Source organism: Thunnus maccoyii, chromosome 15 (assembly GCF_910596095.1).
Source record: "Thunnus maccoyii chromosome 15, fThuMac1.1, whole genome shotgun sequence".
Taxonomy (NCBI): domain Eukaryota; kingdom Metazoa; phylum Chordata; class Actinopteri; order Scombriformes; family Scombridae; genus Thunnus; species Thunnus maccoyii.
The window spans coordinates 21,582,886-21,601,604 of record NC_056547.1 but is presented as its reverse complement, the minus strand read 5'-3'; the positions used below and the strand labels follow the sequence as shown (position 1 = coordinate 21,601,604).

Here is an 18,719-nt window from a genome sequence, read left to right as displayed (position 1 = left end):
TGTTTGTATCTGCAGACATATTACTAATCCCTGGCAAACACATTTGGATGTTTTCCACATTCCTCCAAGTTTGAGTACATTTGGTTGATAGACATCACAGCCACCTTGCCACTTTATATTCTGTCTGGCTCTCTGCCCTCATAATGTCTGCAAATTTAATTTGATTGCAGCTGTAATCTGGCGGCTAGTTAATTGACTTTGCAGAGCTTTGTTTCCCTCCTACCTTGATGGAGAGGGGTAGTTTGATAAGTTACAGTGTCTTATCCTCTCGCTGTGAACCCGCACTCACATTGTGTGCTTTGGTCACAGGAGAGCACTCCTCTAGAACTAGATAAACTAATATGATCTCAGGGGGAAAGTTGAGCTGACCAGAATTTTTCTGTCATCAGTCTTGCTGTCACAGTAGACAGGGAGGCCTGCTGTGATGGCGCCGTGACAAATTCAATTCTTCTCAGAGCCATTTGCTCTGTCAAAGCATCATCTGTCAAATCTGTCTAGTAAAAAGTATGTTTAAATACTGTACAACTAATTTGCATGAGTAAAAACATTTAACTGGAAAAGTAATACCACGTGAATTGTTTGTATCTGCAACACACTGTCGATATATTTCATTTCCTGTCCCCATTTCCTACTAACTACGGCATGATTCATGATTTTATGGCAGTTAAGGCAACTCAAAGCACTTTGTCAATGTGAGGGAAAGATCCTGGTCTTGATCAAATACTGAAAAGGTCAAAGCTGACTGAAGCATGGGAGAGGATACATTCATTTTTTAAGTATTTAACAAAAACAAAGATCATTCCCTACCTGTGTTTTACTACCTTATGGCCATAGCCATCTGTGTAAAGGTCTTTTGTTTTATGCACCACAACACAAACCCCAAACTCCTACTGATGAATTCTGTGTAGTGTAAACCTGTCAGACTTCCTCAAAAATAGCAATTAAATTTCCTTCAAAGTTAGTGCTATAGAAATGTATTTTGTAGGAGACAGTGTTGCATCTGTTCAGTTCTACTAGCATGGGTAGAAGATTTGAACAATTCAAAGATAATGGCTTGTAATTGTGAAAATGAAAGGGGGCCATGACCTGGAACCAAGCTGAACAAGTCTGACATGACTTTGTTATTGACTCAAACTGCTATCACTATAGTATGTGGGTTAATGGCGATGACGGCATGATCAATTGTGCTGGTTTACATTATGTAGTTCAATAGATGGTCCACTACACAAAGCAAATAATGTCAAAGAGTCAGTGGCCTACATAGACAAATGAGGGAAAACCCATTTGGTAGAAAATAAGGATTCAGGTCAGTGATGGTATGAGGAAGGATTGTTCCAGTTAAACCGACTGCCCCTCAATGGAATACAGAATAGCAAATTAAACCTTTAATATGGTGTAAGTAATATCAAACATTGAAATAGAGGATTGCAACAAAGGAAAACCTGCTCCACTGAGGTGTTCTGAGTGATGTTACTTTTGAACTCTTAGCAACACAAAGAGGTGAGTGTTTGTTCTGAATGACTAATGTATTTAACACTAACACAGGGAACTTCATTAGACTGTTTTCAGTTAATTAATAAAATGAATAGGACTGGGCACCAGCACAAAATGAGATAAAAATTGACTCACACCCACACACACATGGAGACACATGCATTACTGCACCGTACACACTGACACACATGAGTATCAGAATCATTCAGAGTAACTTACGGGTTGCCATAGTCCCAGACTACGCACTGAGGGTCTGATGTACCCTGCAAGATACAGGGGGAGGGGGGGGAGAGAGGGGAGGGAGAGAGAGAAGATAAGCTGTTACTGCCAGTTGAGAGAATGAGCGAGAGAAAGCGACAGAGAGAAGATAGAATAGCTTGTTGCCAGAGGAGAAAGAGTGACGTTGCATGGGCAATGGAGAGAGGTAAACAGACAATGAAAGAGAAGGATTGAGACAGACAGTGGGAGGCGGCGATGGAGAAAGAGTCACTGACAGAGGACAGAGTGGCAAGTAGCTGCTGCTGCTGCAGAGAGAGTGAAGGTGTGTGAGCGATGAATTGTGAGTTGGAGACAAAAAAGAAAAACCCATTTCATGGACAATAATACACAGCAAGTAGAGGTCATAAACTTCCAGTAGTGGGAAAGCATTCAAATTCTTTGTACAACTTTACAACAGCGGAAAGTAAACAACAATGAAGCAGTAAAATGTACTTGAGTATAGCAAGTATTTATTGTGAAAAACGGTCCCATTCAGAGTGTGTAAATGGCCCGAAAATGTCTCTAAACATCCTCATATGAACTCTTGATATTGATTAAAAAACATGTTAAAAAAAACAAACAAAGAAAATAAATCCCCCACAAGGGGATTTGCTATCAGCTCACTCTTAATCCATCGACTCGCTGGAGCCAAAAGCCAATCGTTGGGAGAACGGCAGGTGAATCATCTGGTAATCAAAGCTCAGTCGGGCGCGGTGGCGGAGGAAGACTTGCTATGACTCAATCAGTGGATCAATCAGAGGATCGATATCTTTAACTGACTCATCACAGCATGTTCCACTGGTGATCTTCAGTGATCTCTGAATTGATCACTTGTAAAGCGTCGCCCGTGCCCTTTCAACCTATATGCCTCATTTGGTGAGAATTGGATTGTAGTTGGTTTTTCATTGAACTTTGTGAGTGTCTGGTCTGGATTAAATATTCTGTCTTTACATTCATTCCTAAATCAAGAGCATTAAAAGACTCAAATTGGTGCCTTAGAGCTGACAAACTGAGTAACTCCAATCCTAGTCTGAGAGCTTGACCTACTAACCAATAGGCTTTCATTGTGCTTTAGAGTAAGACTGATCGCTTGTCTTCTTAACTGCATCAGGTACCCACAACTGAGAGGTTATTCTCCCACTGGGCTGATGCAGAGGGAAATGTATCCTTCTCTGTAAGAGTCTGTTGGTCCTTCCTGAGTCCTGCAATAAGCACTTTGCCTTTGAGCTCCCCCTGATGGTAAAGGGGATTATAGCAGTATTTCTACAGCCAGATTGCTGTGTCCATTATAAAAAGGATGATGTCTGCTGTAAGCAGACTTACTGCAGCCTGAGGAAAATTTAACAAAATCACCTCCTCTTGAGTGAGAAGGCTTGAGCAAACTGAATATTTTCTGAATATTAACGATGTTTTAAATGAGTAAAGAAAGAGAGAAGCGCCATGAGGATTTATTTCTCTAAAGGCAAGGTCATCCCTCCTTCTTTGAACAGTTCACAAATGATCTTCCATGAATCAGTGAATCCAGGGGTCTCTGCATGGCTAGACTTACGAGGACCGAGTGATGCAACGCTTATATACACAGGATCAGAGGCTAGTCGACACAGATTGATGAAGTGCTTTGTTCTGCCTCACATGCAGACGGCCGTCACCGACATTAGATATCTCTGGGCGTGCATTAACGTGGCGGGCTCTGTTAGCATTCAGCTATCAATCAGCGGGCATTGTGCCCGACTGTACACTACAGCAGGAGTGACACCAGTGTACTCCCACAATGTCTGCCTCCTCTTCAGTGCTGATACGTTGCATAATGACAGCGTCTGCTCGACTGATGTCTCTCAAAGGGAACAACGTGTGTCTGATTCTAACAGCTGTATTTATGGATGGTAATAATGGTGTGCACCTTAACAGCTCTTTCTTCCCTTTCTCTCAAAAGGAACAGCCATTTTCTTCAAGGTATTTACAGCCACGTGTGGTAGCCATTTGGTGATAAAATGCCTAATGCATATTGGCTGTGAATATGGTAAGCTAATCAGATGAAATGAACTACTGTAACAGAACAAGACCACACTCGTTCAGGGAGTCTTAAAAGCCCTCCGCTTCATATCTTAGAATATAGATTTAGAAAATGAAATGGAGCAACTTGGATAATGCTTTTTGACTGATGAAAGTAAACTAGATTAAAGTGAAATTAACCAAAAAGGCTTGTGGCTGGTTCATAAAGCTAACCAGGGCTGGCTTTTGCAGTTGAAAAGGGTAGATGAAGGATGGGTAACATTTGGCATCTAGTCTACTAGTCCACTGTGGGGGCACAAAGCTTTCTGGCCTCCTGCTTCTTACTCACCATTAAAGACACACGTACACTTGGGCACCAGAGAAATACATGGGGAATCTGACTGGAACAGATGTCCTCTCGATGAAGACATGACCGTGCGCAGACCCCTACACCCCCCTCTGAGAATGAAGCCCGAGGCAGCTGTTGCCACGGCACTGCTTAAGCAACCGGGTGTTTCTACACTGGCCAAGGTCGACACCTACTGTGCTGCAGCTGAAGACCATAACAGGAGACTCTGCTCTCCTTTACACTTTCTTGCCTACTCTGGCTCTGATATATACAGTGCATGCACTCAGGAGCTCAACATTTGCTACCTTGTGAAGTTCAGGCCAAGCTGAGCGATGCCGAACATGCCTGCATGCATGCAAATAAATATTCTCTAACAACAAATGTCCTGTTTGTGTGTGTGCATTTTGTAGGCAGTACTGTTGAGTAGGTCCACTAGTTTATTTTCACAGTACCTTAGTTATTTTTAACAAATAACTAAGGTACTATTTTTAAAAAAGCATTTTAAAGGAGTAGTTTGACATTTTGGGAAATATGCTTATTAACTTTCTTGCTGAGTGTTAGATGAGAAGATTGATATGAGATTACAGCTAGAGGCCAGTTATCTTAGCTCAGCATACAGACAGCTTGCTAGCTGGCTCTGTCCAAAGGTAACCGTTAGACGTGCTGATGGGTGGATATCATTACTTCAGACAGAGACAGGCTAGTTGTTTGCCCAAGTTATAATCCTTAAGATTTTCACGAAATCAAACCTCATTTTTGATACTATTTACAGTATGGCATTTTCTTTGCAATTGTTATTCATTGTATTGACATTCAGTAATACTAGGAGTAATAGTGGTGGAGTCCCCCATACAAATACAAACTATTTTGGTTATAAAAAACATGTTTTTTTTCTTCTTCTAACTTTGCTTTTAGGAGTTGCTAAAAGCCAAATTAATTTCAAGTAGTAATCATGAAAATGTGTGGCTATGACTAAGACCATTAGCACTGGTTGCATTTCAAATGAAACCAAATTAATATTATGCTAATCACTTCTATCTTCTTCGGTCATGTGATTTTTGATATAAGAGATATGTTAATTTTACAATGTCGTTTTAATACATTTCCAACATTACTTTAGTCAACACAGCTATATTCTTTTTGAGGATAGTTATGCTGTAATGCAACTTTGTCCTGTGAAAGTATAAGACCTGCAAAACTAGACTTAGAGAGGATAACAATGGCCTCATCAAGACTGGTCGAGGTTATGCATATGTGTATACACCCTCCACACACTGTCCCAGCCATGTGTTGTACTCTGTGCCAAAGAAGTGCCTGCCCTCAGCAGGAGCCTCCGGTAACTGTAGTAGTTCACAGCAGCATGCTGCGATCAGCATTAAGACATCATCCTCTATACACTGGGTGTGCAACCTACAGTACCTCTGCTTTGCCAAAAGTGTTTAAAGCAGAATAGGAGGATAAAAGATAGAGGTATATAATGGAAATGCCATAATTAAGTAATGAATCAGCAGTTTAAAGCAGAGAGATGGAGTGGCGGGGGATGGAAAATGAATACAAGTCTTTCTAATGAAACTGTGCAATAATTTTGACCCTCAGGTCCTGGTTGACATGGCAAGAGACCGATTTCATTGTAAATTTTTAGTATGCGTATATGTACACTGTGTGTGTGTGTGTGCAAGTGTGTGTGTGTGTTGTCTAGAGAGAACCATTAAATATTCAACATTATTTTAAAAACTGTGCCCACCTTTACACAGAAGAATGGCTAATGAATCCCACATCTTATTGAGGTTGTGAAGAGTGCCTCTCATTAAACTTGCACTTAGTCCTTTCCACTGAAGACACCCCACGAGTCATTTATAATAACACACTCCACTGTAATATAAACTGAATAGGTACCAGGAGACACTGCTATATAAGGAAGTCAAAAAGGTCTGCATTTATTCAGGCAATTCACCGAGCACTGTGGCACTTTATAGCATGCAGCATTTTCTTTCATCTGAACTCGGGGAAACATGGGTCAGCAGGGAGAAAAAGAATCCTTTAAAGCCTTAAACTAATTTATTTCCTCAGCCTAAGCTTGCTCAATATACAAGTGTATGATAAAAAATACAAACCCCTTGCATTAGAAAGTGCTTCATATGGAATAATTTACATTTTTGTTGCAAGTAACACACTTTAATATTACTGAGCAAATAAGGTGATTTTTCCGCTGGTTAGAAGTTACACACTACTTCAAATGAGTCTCAAGTGGCCGGGAATGTTTAGATGAGGAAAATGAAAGAGTAATATTCTCCGCTCCCTAATTGTACTGGATATTTATTTATTATATATTTTGCATCCCATTAAAACATATGAAAAGAGTGTAGCTCTTAGTTGGGGGTAGGAAAAAATAGATTTATTTTTCTTACATTGAAAAGTGGTGAGAGCTCCACCACCACCATGGGCTCGCTGGGTTGCGGTTCCGGTCGTACTGTCACTGTTAGGATCTTGGAGTTGATCACCGCAGGGGGACTGCAAGATACAAAAACACACAAAAAAACAGCATATTCTTTTTGAGAGTTGTACTACACATTCAAGTTTGGTTTACTCTCTCAGGTGATGTTTTGACAAGAAATATAATGGATATGCTGGGTTAGCTTGCATAAAGCCACAATACACACCCGATCCATGCTTTGGAGGGTTTTTTGAGCGTGTTTACAGAAATGAGTGAATACCTAAATAAATAAACATATAACTAATGACAGAGTGAGATAGTTCCTGAGTGAAAACAGAGCTCTGGACCTATTACCATTCAGCGGAGCTACAGGGAGAAAAGGGTTTTTAAAAGACTCGGCTCATCCACATCCAAGAGCACTGACCTGAATAAAAGGGCCCAGGGCCAGCACAAACACCATATCACAGTGGCCTTCTGACAACCTCTTGATTTCTCCTAACTTCTATTTTTGCAAATGAAAGTTCTATGCAAGTTTCAGGACCCATTAGTCCCGCACCCATTCGAAGCCCACTATACACTTCCAAAAATACATTGACAATGCAAAGGAAATGGAAAAAAAAAAAAAAAACATCCAAGGAAAATATACTTATTTGGAGATCCAAGAGACTTGTCTGATAACTAGACAGACACAAGGAGAGGAGAGAAGCGATAGAGATGATATAAGAGAGAAGACAGATGGAGAATTGGAGGTTGGAATTAGATAGAGGGAAGAAGCGACAGAAGAAAGGGCACAGAAATAGAAAGGTGGTGAGGATGGAAACCAAAAAAAAACAATTCAAGAGAATATAAGGGAGATGAAAAGTTGTCAGAGAAAGTGTTTAGGAAAAAAAAAGAGACGCAGAAAGGTAGAAGAAAGGACAGGGAAAGGAGCAGAAGACAAGATATAGTTTGAAATGATTAAAAAATCATGAATAATTAGTCACTGGATCTTATGAGAGGTACTCACTTTGGTGCTGGTAAGATGACACCCAACGTCCTGTACAAGATGGCTCCGATGACGTAGTACATTGTAGACTCTGAATCTGTCTCTGTCTCTGAAACACAGAACATTTTGCAGCTGATCAGCCCAAACAGATGCCATGCTTTGCCTAAAACATTCAATAATCATCCATCTATTGATCTGTCCATCCTTTCTTTTTTTTTCTGTGGAGTGCTGGAGCCTGAAAATTTCTTTGGACAACATTACCTGTGAGATACAAAGCCATATGTTCCATTTTTACTCAGAAGACAAAGATAAGTCTTTATTGATTCCTGTGGGGGGTAAATGTATAATTGCAGCAAGAATGTATCAAATACTTTGAGGACAAAATTCATGTTTTACACATCAACAAGAGTATAGTTAGTAGTGAAAACAGAGAAGAGGAATATGAGTGGTAAAGAACTTTGGCTAAATAGAACAAAATCTGCTGATCTGCAATTCAAATTATAAACTGAAGTATGCTGTTGGTATCTGTAATAATGTGAAATAAATCAACTGAAAGCAAACACAGCCATTAGTTGGTGAAGCAAACAAGCGCGGATTTCATCTGTCTCATCAACCTGCTATTTCAGCTTCATTTACATTTACTCTTAAGCTGTCGCTGACACATGCTCTGTTGAAGAAAAGTTGGTTAATTGCTGCACTTTCCTGAAGCATGATATGACAGCTACAACCTTCATTCTCAGACTTATAATGCTTCTGTGTTGAAGATATACCACCTACCCACTTAAGATTCTAGTTTTACACGTTGTGTGGGCGGACACACGATTTGTGTCAATTTTGTTTGCCTTCTTTTTGCAGCTAGTAGCTCACCTATTGCTCATCCTGACCTAATGCAGATGCCTCGTCTCTGTATTTATAAACCCCGATATCGCAAATTTAGACCCTCGCCTCCATTCAGATAAGGAAACATCCCCACCCCTGATCGAAAAAGAAACTTGAAAGGGAAAAGTCAAGCAATTAATTTCAGCAACTTCTTTACAATAAAGTCAATGTGTTTCTGCACTCCTGTGTCAATGTCCCTATCCCTTTCTCCTTTTCCTTTGTTCTAAATCCCCTTTCTTTCTCTCTTTCTTTCTTTCTTTCTTTCTTTCTTTCTTTCTTTCTTGCAGGGGTGGCTGTGGCTCAGAGGCAGAGCGGGTCGTCCTCTAATTGGAAGATCGGCGGTTCAATCCCCGGCTCCTCTAGTCCACACGTCAAAGTCTCCTTGGGCAAGATACTGCACCCCAAATTGCTCCGGAGGGCTGTGCTGTCGGTGTGTGAGTGTGATGAGCAGATTGGCACCTTGCATGGCAGCCTCTGCCATCAGTGTGTGAATGTTGGCATGTATTGTAAAGCGCTTCGAGTGGTCGGAAGACTAGAGAAGCGCTATATAAATACAGTCCATTTACCATCTTTCTTTCCCCCGACTCAATACTCGGCCCTCTTATCTCTCTCTGTTGTTGCTGCCATTTTCTAACCCACTTTTCAACTTTTCCACCCTTTTCAACAGCCCTTCTTTACAACCCCTTGCCTTCCATCACTCCCCTCAGTGTTCTTTTGCCAAAAAGAGCAGGGTCTCCCAAGGAGACGTAGTGTCCCTCTGTAAATGTCACTTTGTCTCAAGTGAGGGAGGCGGAAGGAAACAGAGGGGAAAAGTAAGAGGGAAAGAGTTCATGTTGAGATATGCCACTCCCTCCTTTGCCCTTTTAGGAAGCAATGGAGGAGCATTGACAGTGAGAGGGGGAGAGAAAGAGACATAAGGGGCTGATGGTATCAAACGTACAGGGTGACTCATCCAAAATCTGTCTGCCTGCTGCAGAAGAGGTAATACTCAGGAAGAGAGATAGCTATGCAAGACAGATGAGAAGCGAAAGAGGAAGAGACAAAAAGATCTCTACAGTGGAAAAAAAAAAAAAAAGCAATTCTGAGACTGTGAGGAGGCAAAAAAAAAAAAAAAACCCAGATCAAAGTCAGCATGAGAAAGCCTGAGAGTGTGATGGATCCTAATTGGACAGTGTCTGCAAAGGCATGCAAATGAGAAAGTCAGTGTATTGTGGGTAAATGGTAAATCAGTGTGCGAGGGGGTGGCACTCCTACGCTTGGAGATGATTAATACCACAAAAGCACTCCACCAAAACTCTAATTTCCCATGAACTTTCGTCACTCTCCCCTTACTGAACATCTAAATGATTGGTGGTCAGCTGTAATCCAGCAAAATGGCAAACCACCAGTCACCAGCTGTGAATTTTAGTATGCCATTTGTCAGGAAAAGATATGCTTGGAGTTGATGCTAAGCCATAATTTATAGTTTTAATCAAAGATCGAAAGCTCCGTCCAAACGGTTCCACGTGAGTTACTCTTTTCCTTCAACCTGACTTCTTTCCTCTCCACTTTTGGTTTTTCAAAACTTTTGTACACTTGACAAAGAACATTTTAAGAAATAAAAGCACTGTGGTAAAGCATTACTTCTGTCCAGTTGAAAAGACTGACAGGGTTATGAGCTCGAGCTCAGAAAAAATAATTGACTGCAATGTGATTTTCATTGCTACCAACAAAAGGTCAGTGATTTCATTATTTACACTTAAATGTCTCATATACTATATCACTCCATACCAGACTTCCTTCAATTCAATTTTAGCTTTTTCTAAACTGGTCATGCTGCTGATTTTTAGAGGATTAGTTTGCCATTTTTGGGAAATTCCTATATTTGCCTTCTTACCAAGAGATAGATGAGATCTGCATTTGCAGATTAGCTTAGTTTAGCTTAGTTTGGCTAAATGGGAACCTGGCTCTATCAAAAGCTCAAAAACATGCCTACCAACACCTCCAAAACTCACTAATTCACACATTGTATCTATTGTAGAAACAGAAACATAGCACTGAAGGGCTTTGGTTTAATAGTGACTTACTGTACATGCTATAATATTTCTTGCTGAAGTCTTGTCTCGTTGTCACTGTGTGGATGCCAAATGCCAAATTATGATACTTGCATTTCTGTTTGTGTTTGGATAAAACAAATGAGATGTTAATTAGTAATAAGTTAGATGTGCTGGTAAGTGTATCTTTATACTGTGGAGAGAGCCAGGGTAGCTTTTTAGCTAGCTCCTCCTGCCTCCAGTTTTTATGCTAAGCTAGGCTATTCACCTTCATACTTCACACACAGAAATGAGAGTGGTATTGATTGTCATAACTCACTCCTGTCAAGAGAGCAAAAAGAGTATTTACTAAAATGTCTGACAATTCCTATTAAACATAAATAATCATTGTTTCAGCACATTTAATGGCCCCATATAATCATGGGAAACTCAACACAGTTATAGTTAAAACTGTGAATATTAAGTCAGTCTTCAACATATTATTAGAAAGTAGAGCTTATGTGGTCTGTGTTCTTGTTTGAGTAATAATCCAAAGTTAACGGTGCATTACCAGATGCATGTACCGGTAATGGCGTATTTGAAATATGAAGCCATCGCTGGCTTGTGTGTTTGGATGCATGTGTGCGCATGGCTACGAGACAGAGAGTCTGTATGTGAGTTTGCCGGAGAAAAAGAGAGAGACAGAGGAGGGAGGGAGTTTGTCACCTCGAAAATCAGTGAAGAACAGTCCCGGCCTCTGCCCAGTGAAGCGATTCATGAACCTATCAATTGGCTGTGTGTATGTGCGCCTGTGTGTGCACATACACACACACAAAAGGTGCCAATGGGCCTTTATGAGCATGTTTAAGCTGTCCATCTGAGACAGGCTTTCATTACAGGTTAAATGAACCAAACAAACTGATAGCAATCAACTGAAGACCTCAACTTATGGACTGCCAATGGGAAGAGGCAGAGTTCCCACAGGGCAGAGTACTAATAATGTCCTAACTCATGAGGCTATATGCGGTTTGGATGAAACGATTTACCAAATAGCATAGGCTAAAATGGCAAAAGCATGTGCTGAATATCGTATGAGAAAATGGTAGTGTAAATGTGAGGCAGTCAGTCACTTTTATTGCACAACAAGCACTGCGAGAGACAAAACATTCAATACCGCAAACTATGAGGATAATGAACAAAAAACTCAGATGGAGGGAAAAAAAGGCATAACAAGCAGAAGGAAGCGAAAAAAAGAAAGACAGGATGAATGGAGAATAAAAAAGAAGGAAACATTGCAATGCCGCAGTATTAAACAAGCTCCAGCTAACACTCCTTTGTCTCCAATCGCAGTCTAACATTTATCCTTTGAGGTATCTGAATTTGCTGTTCCATAAAACGTGAAAAAAAAAACCTGAACAAAACAACTCATAAGCAGGTTCTGTTATATAAAAGCAAGGTGGATGGTTAGATGGTAGATTGATTTAGAGGCAGCGCACAAAAGCATATTACATTGAGCATAGACAGAGAGAGAGTAGGTGAGTTAGCATACAGGATGTCTTGAACCAATCAAAGAGAGTCACTGTTATCAGTGCAAGTCAAAGGTCTGAGACAGCTCTGTTCTCTTGGTCTGTAGCCTCTCTGAACTGTAATTTGGGCAGGGGATGGGGTGTCAGACAGGAAGTCGGCCAGTGTAATTTCCTGTGGGATGTGACCTTTTGCCTTCATTGGTAGTGGATTGCATCTGCCACAGTAATTCTCTTATCTAATACAAACCACTTTCTTCCCACTCTATTTAAGTCAATTTGTTTCCTTTTTACAACTTTCTATCAGCTTCCTGATATCTTCTTTCTATTTATATTCTCCCCGACCTTTATTTCTAGGTATGGGATCGGACGATCACTTTGATTGTTTCTTGGCTTTACTTAAAACCACGGGGGGAAAAAAAAACAAATCACAACAGTTATAACTGACAGCAGTTAACTCTCATGTTGCTAAAAGCAAAGACACACCTTTCAAAATGGTGTGAGGACTTGATGCGCTCAAGGGGATACAGCATGCTTCTTAACAAATGAAAGACCTGCATCTTCTTGAGAAAACCTCCAGGGCCTCTTTTCAGTCTAAATCCTTCTCAGCATTACCCTTCCATGTCCTTGAGAAGCTTTCTATCTGCTTCCATGAGACACATCTCTGAGTACATGAAGTCACACTGGGGATCGCTCTTCTTAGCGAGCTGGTCTGACCTTGGCTGAAGAGAGTGTTGAGTGGGGTGATAACAGGTTCTTATATGTGTGAGAGTGAGGATGACAACTAAAAAAAGATCTGAATCATGCTTGTGAGCTTAGTGCTCATACCTGACTGAAGACAGACTTCTGGAACTTCTGTTTTGATCTTAAAACCAAATCACGGCCTAATTTTGATAGTGATGGTGAAATCTGTTTAGCACGCCTTGATTCTTCCGTCCAAATTACTGTTTCTAGAAAAACCTCACCAAAGCTGGAGCAGATCCTGGCAGAGGGCATCTCAGCCTCCCCAATCATAAAAAATAAATCCATATCATACCACCTGTATAAGCTCTATTCAGTGATGGCCTCAAGGTCACCCTGAGTCAGTGCACCTTTAGTTTAGAGATAAAACAGAGATAAAGAAATCTACCAAAAAGCCCAAAGTTTGAACAAACCCCAGGCTCTGCATATCTGTCTTATTTCTCCTACCTTCGTTTGGGACGGTGAAGACCTCTTTAGGGATGTAGAGCTTGTCCTCTGCTGTTCTGGCCCAGTCCTTCATCCCTCTCCGGCCCTTCATGGGGAAGTTGATATCACTGGAAACTGCTGACACCGGCTCTCGCTGGATGGTTATCACTGGATAAACAAGAGATACCAGAAGTTTATGTGTTTTGGAAATGAGACTCAGCCCTACAGTGTATTAAAGACGGATAATTTGGCGGCGACTTTGCTATGAAAAAAAAAGAAGACACTATGTTGGGGAAACTTGGCTGAAGACAGAGAATGATAAAAATTCACTCCTATATTCTAACCCTTATTCTATAAGATAAGTCAAATGCCTTTTAACAGTGATATTGATGATGAGATAATCTTTTATCCCTCTCTGTCATGTCCTGTCATGAGGCAGCACCGTGCGACACTCACTGAGGTTGTTGGTAACGACTAGAAAACTCTGAAAAGGCTTTTGAGCCTCTCCGATGAGGTGAATGAAATCCTCTAATATCCTCATCAACAGCGCAGCGCCAGGAGCGACCTGTAGATGGAGAGATGAAAAGAGGGAGAGGGGTGAGTGTCAATCTCGTTGCCATCATAATTATAATCCACGGCTAACCTTCTAAGAGATGTGTCTCACCTACTGAAATATTTTTTTTTATTCATTGCATAATCTAGAGTACCAAATGCGTTCCAGGGCAGTAAATTGTAACCACGTGGGATATAATATCAGATTTGGTTGCTTGTTTATCGTGTCCAGATGGCAAGTAAACACACCTCAACTCAAGGGCATCGAGCTGGGTCACGCACAAAAACGTACTGATGTGCAAAGACGCACACACACACACACACACACACACACACACAGACACACAAAATAATGAATAGGTAGCTGTTGTTTTTAGTAAACAGGTGGGTTTTCTATGACTCTAATAATGAAATGTTAACGTGAGATGTGGTCAACCCCCAACAGCCCACCCTACCCCACCTCCCACATACACCTTTAGTCAAACTTATGCACATACACACACACACACACACACACATATATATATATAGATCTATGCATTACCTGATGAGCGTCCTCCCATTTCTCTAGGTTTTCCATGTCCAACATGTGGCTGACTATCTGGAAGAATTTCTAAACACAAGATGAAGATGTGCTCAGTTGATAATGCAGCACTACCACCATTTGTTATCTCATTTGTACGTGCTCACATGCACACTAAATGTTAGTCATGGCCCCTTATTATTTAGCTACCCTGCACCCACCAGCCGAAGGGTACTGCGGTTTATTCTCTGTCAGATCTTCTGTACATGAGTATATTGTAAAACAAAATAACGTCTGTTAAATGACTAGCTGAGATAGGAGCGTTTTGCAGTCTTACAGGCAGTGAAAAAAGGAAAAAGAAAGAAAAAAAACACTGCTAAAAAAATCCCCTTTGAGGCCATAGCAACTGTGCAGCTGTAGTTCATTGCTATGCACACCCCGTGCAGTAAAAAGCGGACTATGACTGCATGTTCTGTATGGTTTTGCAGCTTGTGGGGGGGGGGGGGGCTTCGACAGAAAGGCTTAGCGGCTTCGCCCTACCTGCACGTCGTCGGGAGCTGGGATGTAGGTTGCTCTTTTGAAGGTGTCCGTCACATTTCGCAGGATCTCCGTGGAAAAGAGAAGGTCGCCACTGTAGTAGCTCCTCCTCTGCAAGAGCTCCAGGAGACTCCTTACGATCTGAGACATGCCCTCCCCAGCCAGGGTCCTCTGACCCTTCGCGAGATGCTCTCGTAACTACAATGTGAAGAGAGAGACAGGAAGTGAGAGTGCGCTTTGGAAGTCGATGGTTTCGCCACTGACAGGTATAGTCAAGATGATGAAATGCATGCCCATAGGCACTTACCATAGCACAAGTGTGTATGCAGCTGGTAAAAATGTCAGAAACAGCTAGACTAAACAAACCAAAGATCATGTTTTTTTCTCCTAAGAAATCACAGAAATATTCTGGATGTAAAGTGAGGGAGATGTTTAAAGACAGGCATATATATGCACTACATGGTGGGATTTTTTTTTTTCTCCTTGTGCCTAAAATAGGCAAGTAAAAAGAGGCCTAGCATCAGTCTCAGACAGAAATTGGATCTCATTACTTCAGAAAAAGATACAGAAAGCAATCCTCTGTGTGTATGTGAAATGCAGAGAAAGAGAGAGAGAGAGAGAGAGAAAGAGAGAGCCAGGGAGAATAGAAGATAACAGCAATCACAGAAAATTAATTATTGACTCCTGGTGTTAATGAAAGGTTGGAACAGAAGCTAACAGTGCAATCAGCTCTCACGTACAATCCCTGACCCCCATCTCCTTCTGCCATCATTGAGGAGATGGAAAGGTTGAAGTTCACAGAGCAGGAAAACAGTCTGGCTGATGAACACATTCATTAGCTTTGTTCATTAATTGATAAGTTTGAGCGCAAAGCTCTGGAAAAGCTAATTAGAGATACCGGCGAGCCATGAGTAAAGACACTCCTCTATTTTGACTAAACTTTTTTAAAAAAGAAAGTTGAGGAGAGTAGCATGATGGGTGGAAAAGGAATGAATTTGGGAAAAGACCAACTTTTATAAACAGATATAGGGAAGGAGTTATGATAGAGAGGTGCTGCAACTATCTGTCTTCAATGATGTGATCTAGAACAGTATACATATCTGTTTTCTTCTTGCTGAAGATGATGAAAAGCATAATTTGTAGAGAGAGTTCCTGAATTTTGTGAGTATGTATTTGTTAAAAGCGAACTTACAGATAAATGTAAATATCTATATTCAAGTGAGACGCATCTGGCGAAGCTCGGAGGACCCCAGAAAGCAACTCCATTATTGTCCAGCATGCAACGACGACTAGCAGATCCTGGATAGAGAGAGAGAGAGAGAGACACACAAACACTTAATATGGAATTCATCAAATTTTCAAATGAAATCTGCCCAAGGACGGTTTGGCAGCTCACACCTGCTCATTAACCTGGCACACAGCGAAAAAATCTGGTGGAGGCTGCTGAATAGATGACTGAGAAAAAAAACATTTCTCCAGCCAAATAAATATGCACTGAGTTAACTAACTACACTAGCAGCTCTGCCCTTTTATGAATAGTAGATTGACTTAAATAAACTATAAAGTTATTCAGTTAATTAAATTTAACTCAGATATGATGTTCTTAAAGCTATAACTGGCAGGCGACTTGAATCAGACGAGCATGTTTTGATGTCAAAGCCAATGCCATAGTTTGAAAGATGTAGAAGCACGCATTTACATTACGAGAGTTCTGAACCACATCTGCTGTTGGCTGAAATTCTGAGGAAGACTGTGTGTAGGAAAAAACCAACCAAAAAAAACAAAAAAACAACAAGGTTCGGTCTTGTTTCTGCTATTTGAAGTTAAAAGAAAAGGTCTGGCAGGCTGCTGTTTGAGAAACTCTGCAGTTCAGATTAACATCACTAATACACAAATAAGGTTTGACTGCATCCAAGCAGGACATAACTGTTGCACTAATTAAGGGTAGATGTTGGATAATGCATTAGTTGGAAATTGTAAAATAGCTACTACTGCATATCAAAGCTCTTAACAGTTGTACTATTTAGGGACAACCCTTTTGATAAGCCTCTGAATACTTATTCATTCCAAACATAGGAGCACATCAAACTTTTAAACACACGCAATCCAATTATTATTTTATCTGGTTTATAATGTTTTCTTTGGTGCTAAAGACGTCGTTCCTGTGCCACTGTTACACTGCAGATCTCACACATGACAGTCAAACAGTAAAAGCTGTACGGTGAGGTTTTTAATGTCTTGGATTGTCTGTTGAAATGTGCATTTCTGTGGGCTAATTTCTTCAGCTACCATTTGTACTGTGGCTAGCTTTACTTATGCTAATTACCTTGTGCTAACTTAACCTCCATTCATGGGGCGAACAAACATCTTTTGCTCCTGTTGGACATTTTTTATGTCAGTTGGACATTTTCATCGTGAAATTTCCTTTTCTGTTGAGTAAGTCTGAGTTTCTGTAGGTACTGCTGTTGGACATAAAGTCAGTTTATGTCAAGTGTCATTCAAGATGTGTTCACTATTGTTTTGTCTGACAATGTTATCACTGAGCATTAAGCACGTTACGTGACTGACCAGTGGCGTTAGTTGGACACTTGTTGTAGACAGTTTCTCCAGCTGAGGCTCTCTTCCATGACATAGAGAGAAGGTGCTCGTCTTTACATATCTCGTGAGGAGCTGTAAAAGTAGGCGAGAGACACGGAGAAAAAGTGAAATGAGGCACATTCTTTCAGGCACGCAGAGAAAGAAAAATCACCACGTTCACACTCCCCGCACACGCATACACACACACACACACACACACATAGCCAGAGAAAAAACAGGGAGACAGAAAAGCACAAAAAAACAAGATTCAAATCAATGTTCTCCTGCAGCAGCTTCCAATCTTATTCCCTTGTACATTGCTCAGTGCTCTCTGTCAGTGTCACTGCCTCAGTACAGTATCTCATTCCCTCTTCATCTTACCCCCTCTCTTTATTCATCTGTTTTCCCCCCCTCCCTCTCTTTCATAACCCTGATGAAAAAAACGGGGGAGAGCGCTCTGAAGATATTCCGAGGGGGCAGAGGAGTGTTGGCAGCGGCGATGCAGAGAGATGAAGAGGGACGGAGAGCGGAGAGAGTGAGAGTGAGAGAGAGAGAGAGATACAGAAAGCCAGAAAATATGAAATGATGTTCCCCTGCAATGCCAACAGACAAGATCATCGTCTTGTGTAAAAGAAGCTTGAGAGCTTCTTAAAACAAAGGGGTCATGGTGGAGAAAACACTCAAAAAGTTTATCATTTGTAGCCTGTCGGAGCTCAATGCAGGCATGTACACATGTGGCATTCAGGCTTGCACAGAAAACACACTCGCATATTCACACGCACACGCATACACACACACGGCGGCTCAGTCAAGAGGCATGCTTATTAAAGCACGCTGTTTCCTGCAATGCTGACACTATGACAAATCGCACCAAGTGGGCCATTGAACATCTTCGCCCTCCACCAGGGGAGAGAAGCACAGACAGACGGAAAGAAAGCGAGCGAGAGAGAGAGAGAGAGAGAGAGAGAGAGAGAGAACGCGAGGGAGATAAGTGTTAAAGAGGAGAGATAGAAGGAGAGACAGATTATCTCACAGGTAAACAGCGAGGATAAAAGGAGAGCACCATAAGGAAAGGACATGCGAAATCAATGAAGAGGTAATGACGGATGGGTATGTGAATTGACAAGAAGGAAGACAGATGCGAGACAGATAGAGATGAGAAAGACTGCGGTTCTGAAATTGCAATGGAAGCCTTTGGCTGTGGTGCGAACCACTGGGAATCACTTCCATTCTGCCTGACAAATACTGTGAATGTGCAGATTGGGCACACATACAGACAGACACACACACACACACACACACACACGCAGTCTTATTATCTCTCTGTCAGAGACCCAAACACACTCGGAGAGGCACGCGGAGAAAATGCAGGCACGCTGGAAAAAAAAAAAAAAAAAAAAAAAAGTCTGTCGAAAAACTGTTTATACAGACTTGTGA

General features: G+C 41.2%; 1 protein-coding gene across 14 annotated transcripts in view; it reads right to left on the bottom strand.

Annotated features, from left to right (window-relative positions):
- adgrb2 (adhesion G protein-coupled receptor B2) overlaps positions 1-18,719 on the bottom strand; it is a 203,499-nt gene that overhangs the window by 72,728 nt on the left and 112,052 nt on the right. For all 14 annotated transcript variants that reach the window (XM_042436671.1, XM_042436670.1, XM_042436672.1 and 11 more), the window contains 9 exons: positions 17,274-17,375; positions 15,898-16,004; positions 14,709-14,903; positions 14,190-14,258; positions 13,550-13,658; positions 13,115-13,261; positions 7,534-7,621; positions 6,502-6,604; positions 1,714-1,757 (listed from right to left, as the gene is read on the bottom strand). In XM_042436671.1, the coding sequence (XP_042292605.1) occupies positions 1,714-1,757; positions 6,502-6,604; positions 7,534-7,621; positions 13,115-13,261; positions 13,550-13,658; positions 14,190-14,258; positions 14,709-14,903; positions 15,898-16,004; positions 17,274-17,375 (964 nt within the window). The remainder of the gene's footprint in view (positions 1-1,713; positions 1,758-6,501; positions 6,605-7,533; positions 7,622-13,114; positions 13,262-13,549; positions 13,659-14,189; positions 14,259-14,708; positions 14,904-15,897; positions 16,005-17,273; positions 17,376-18,719) is intronic.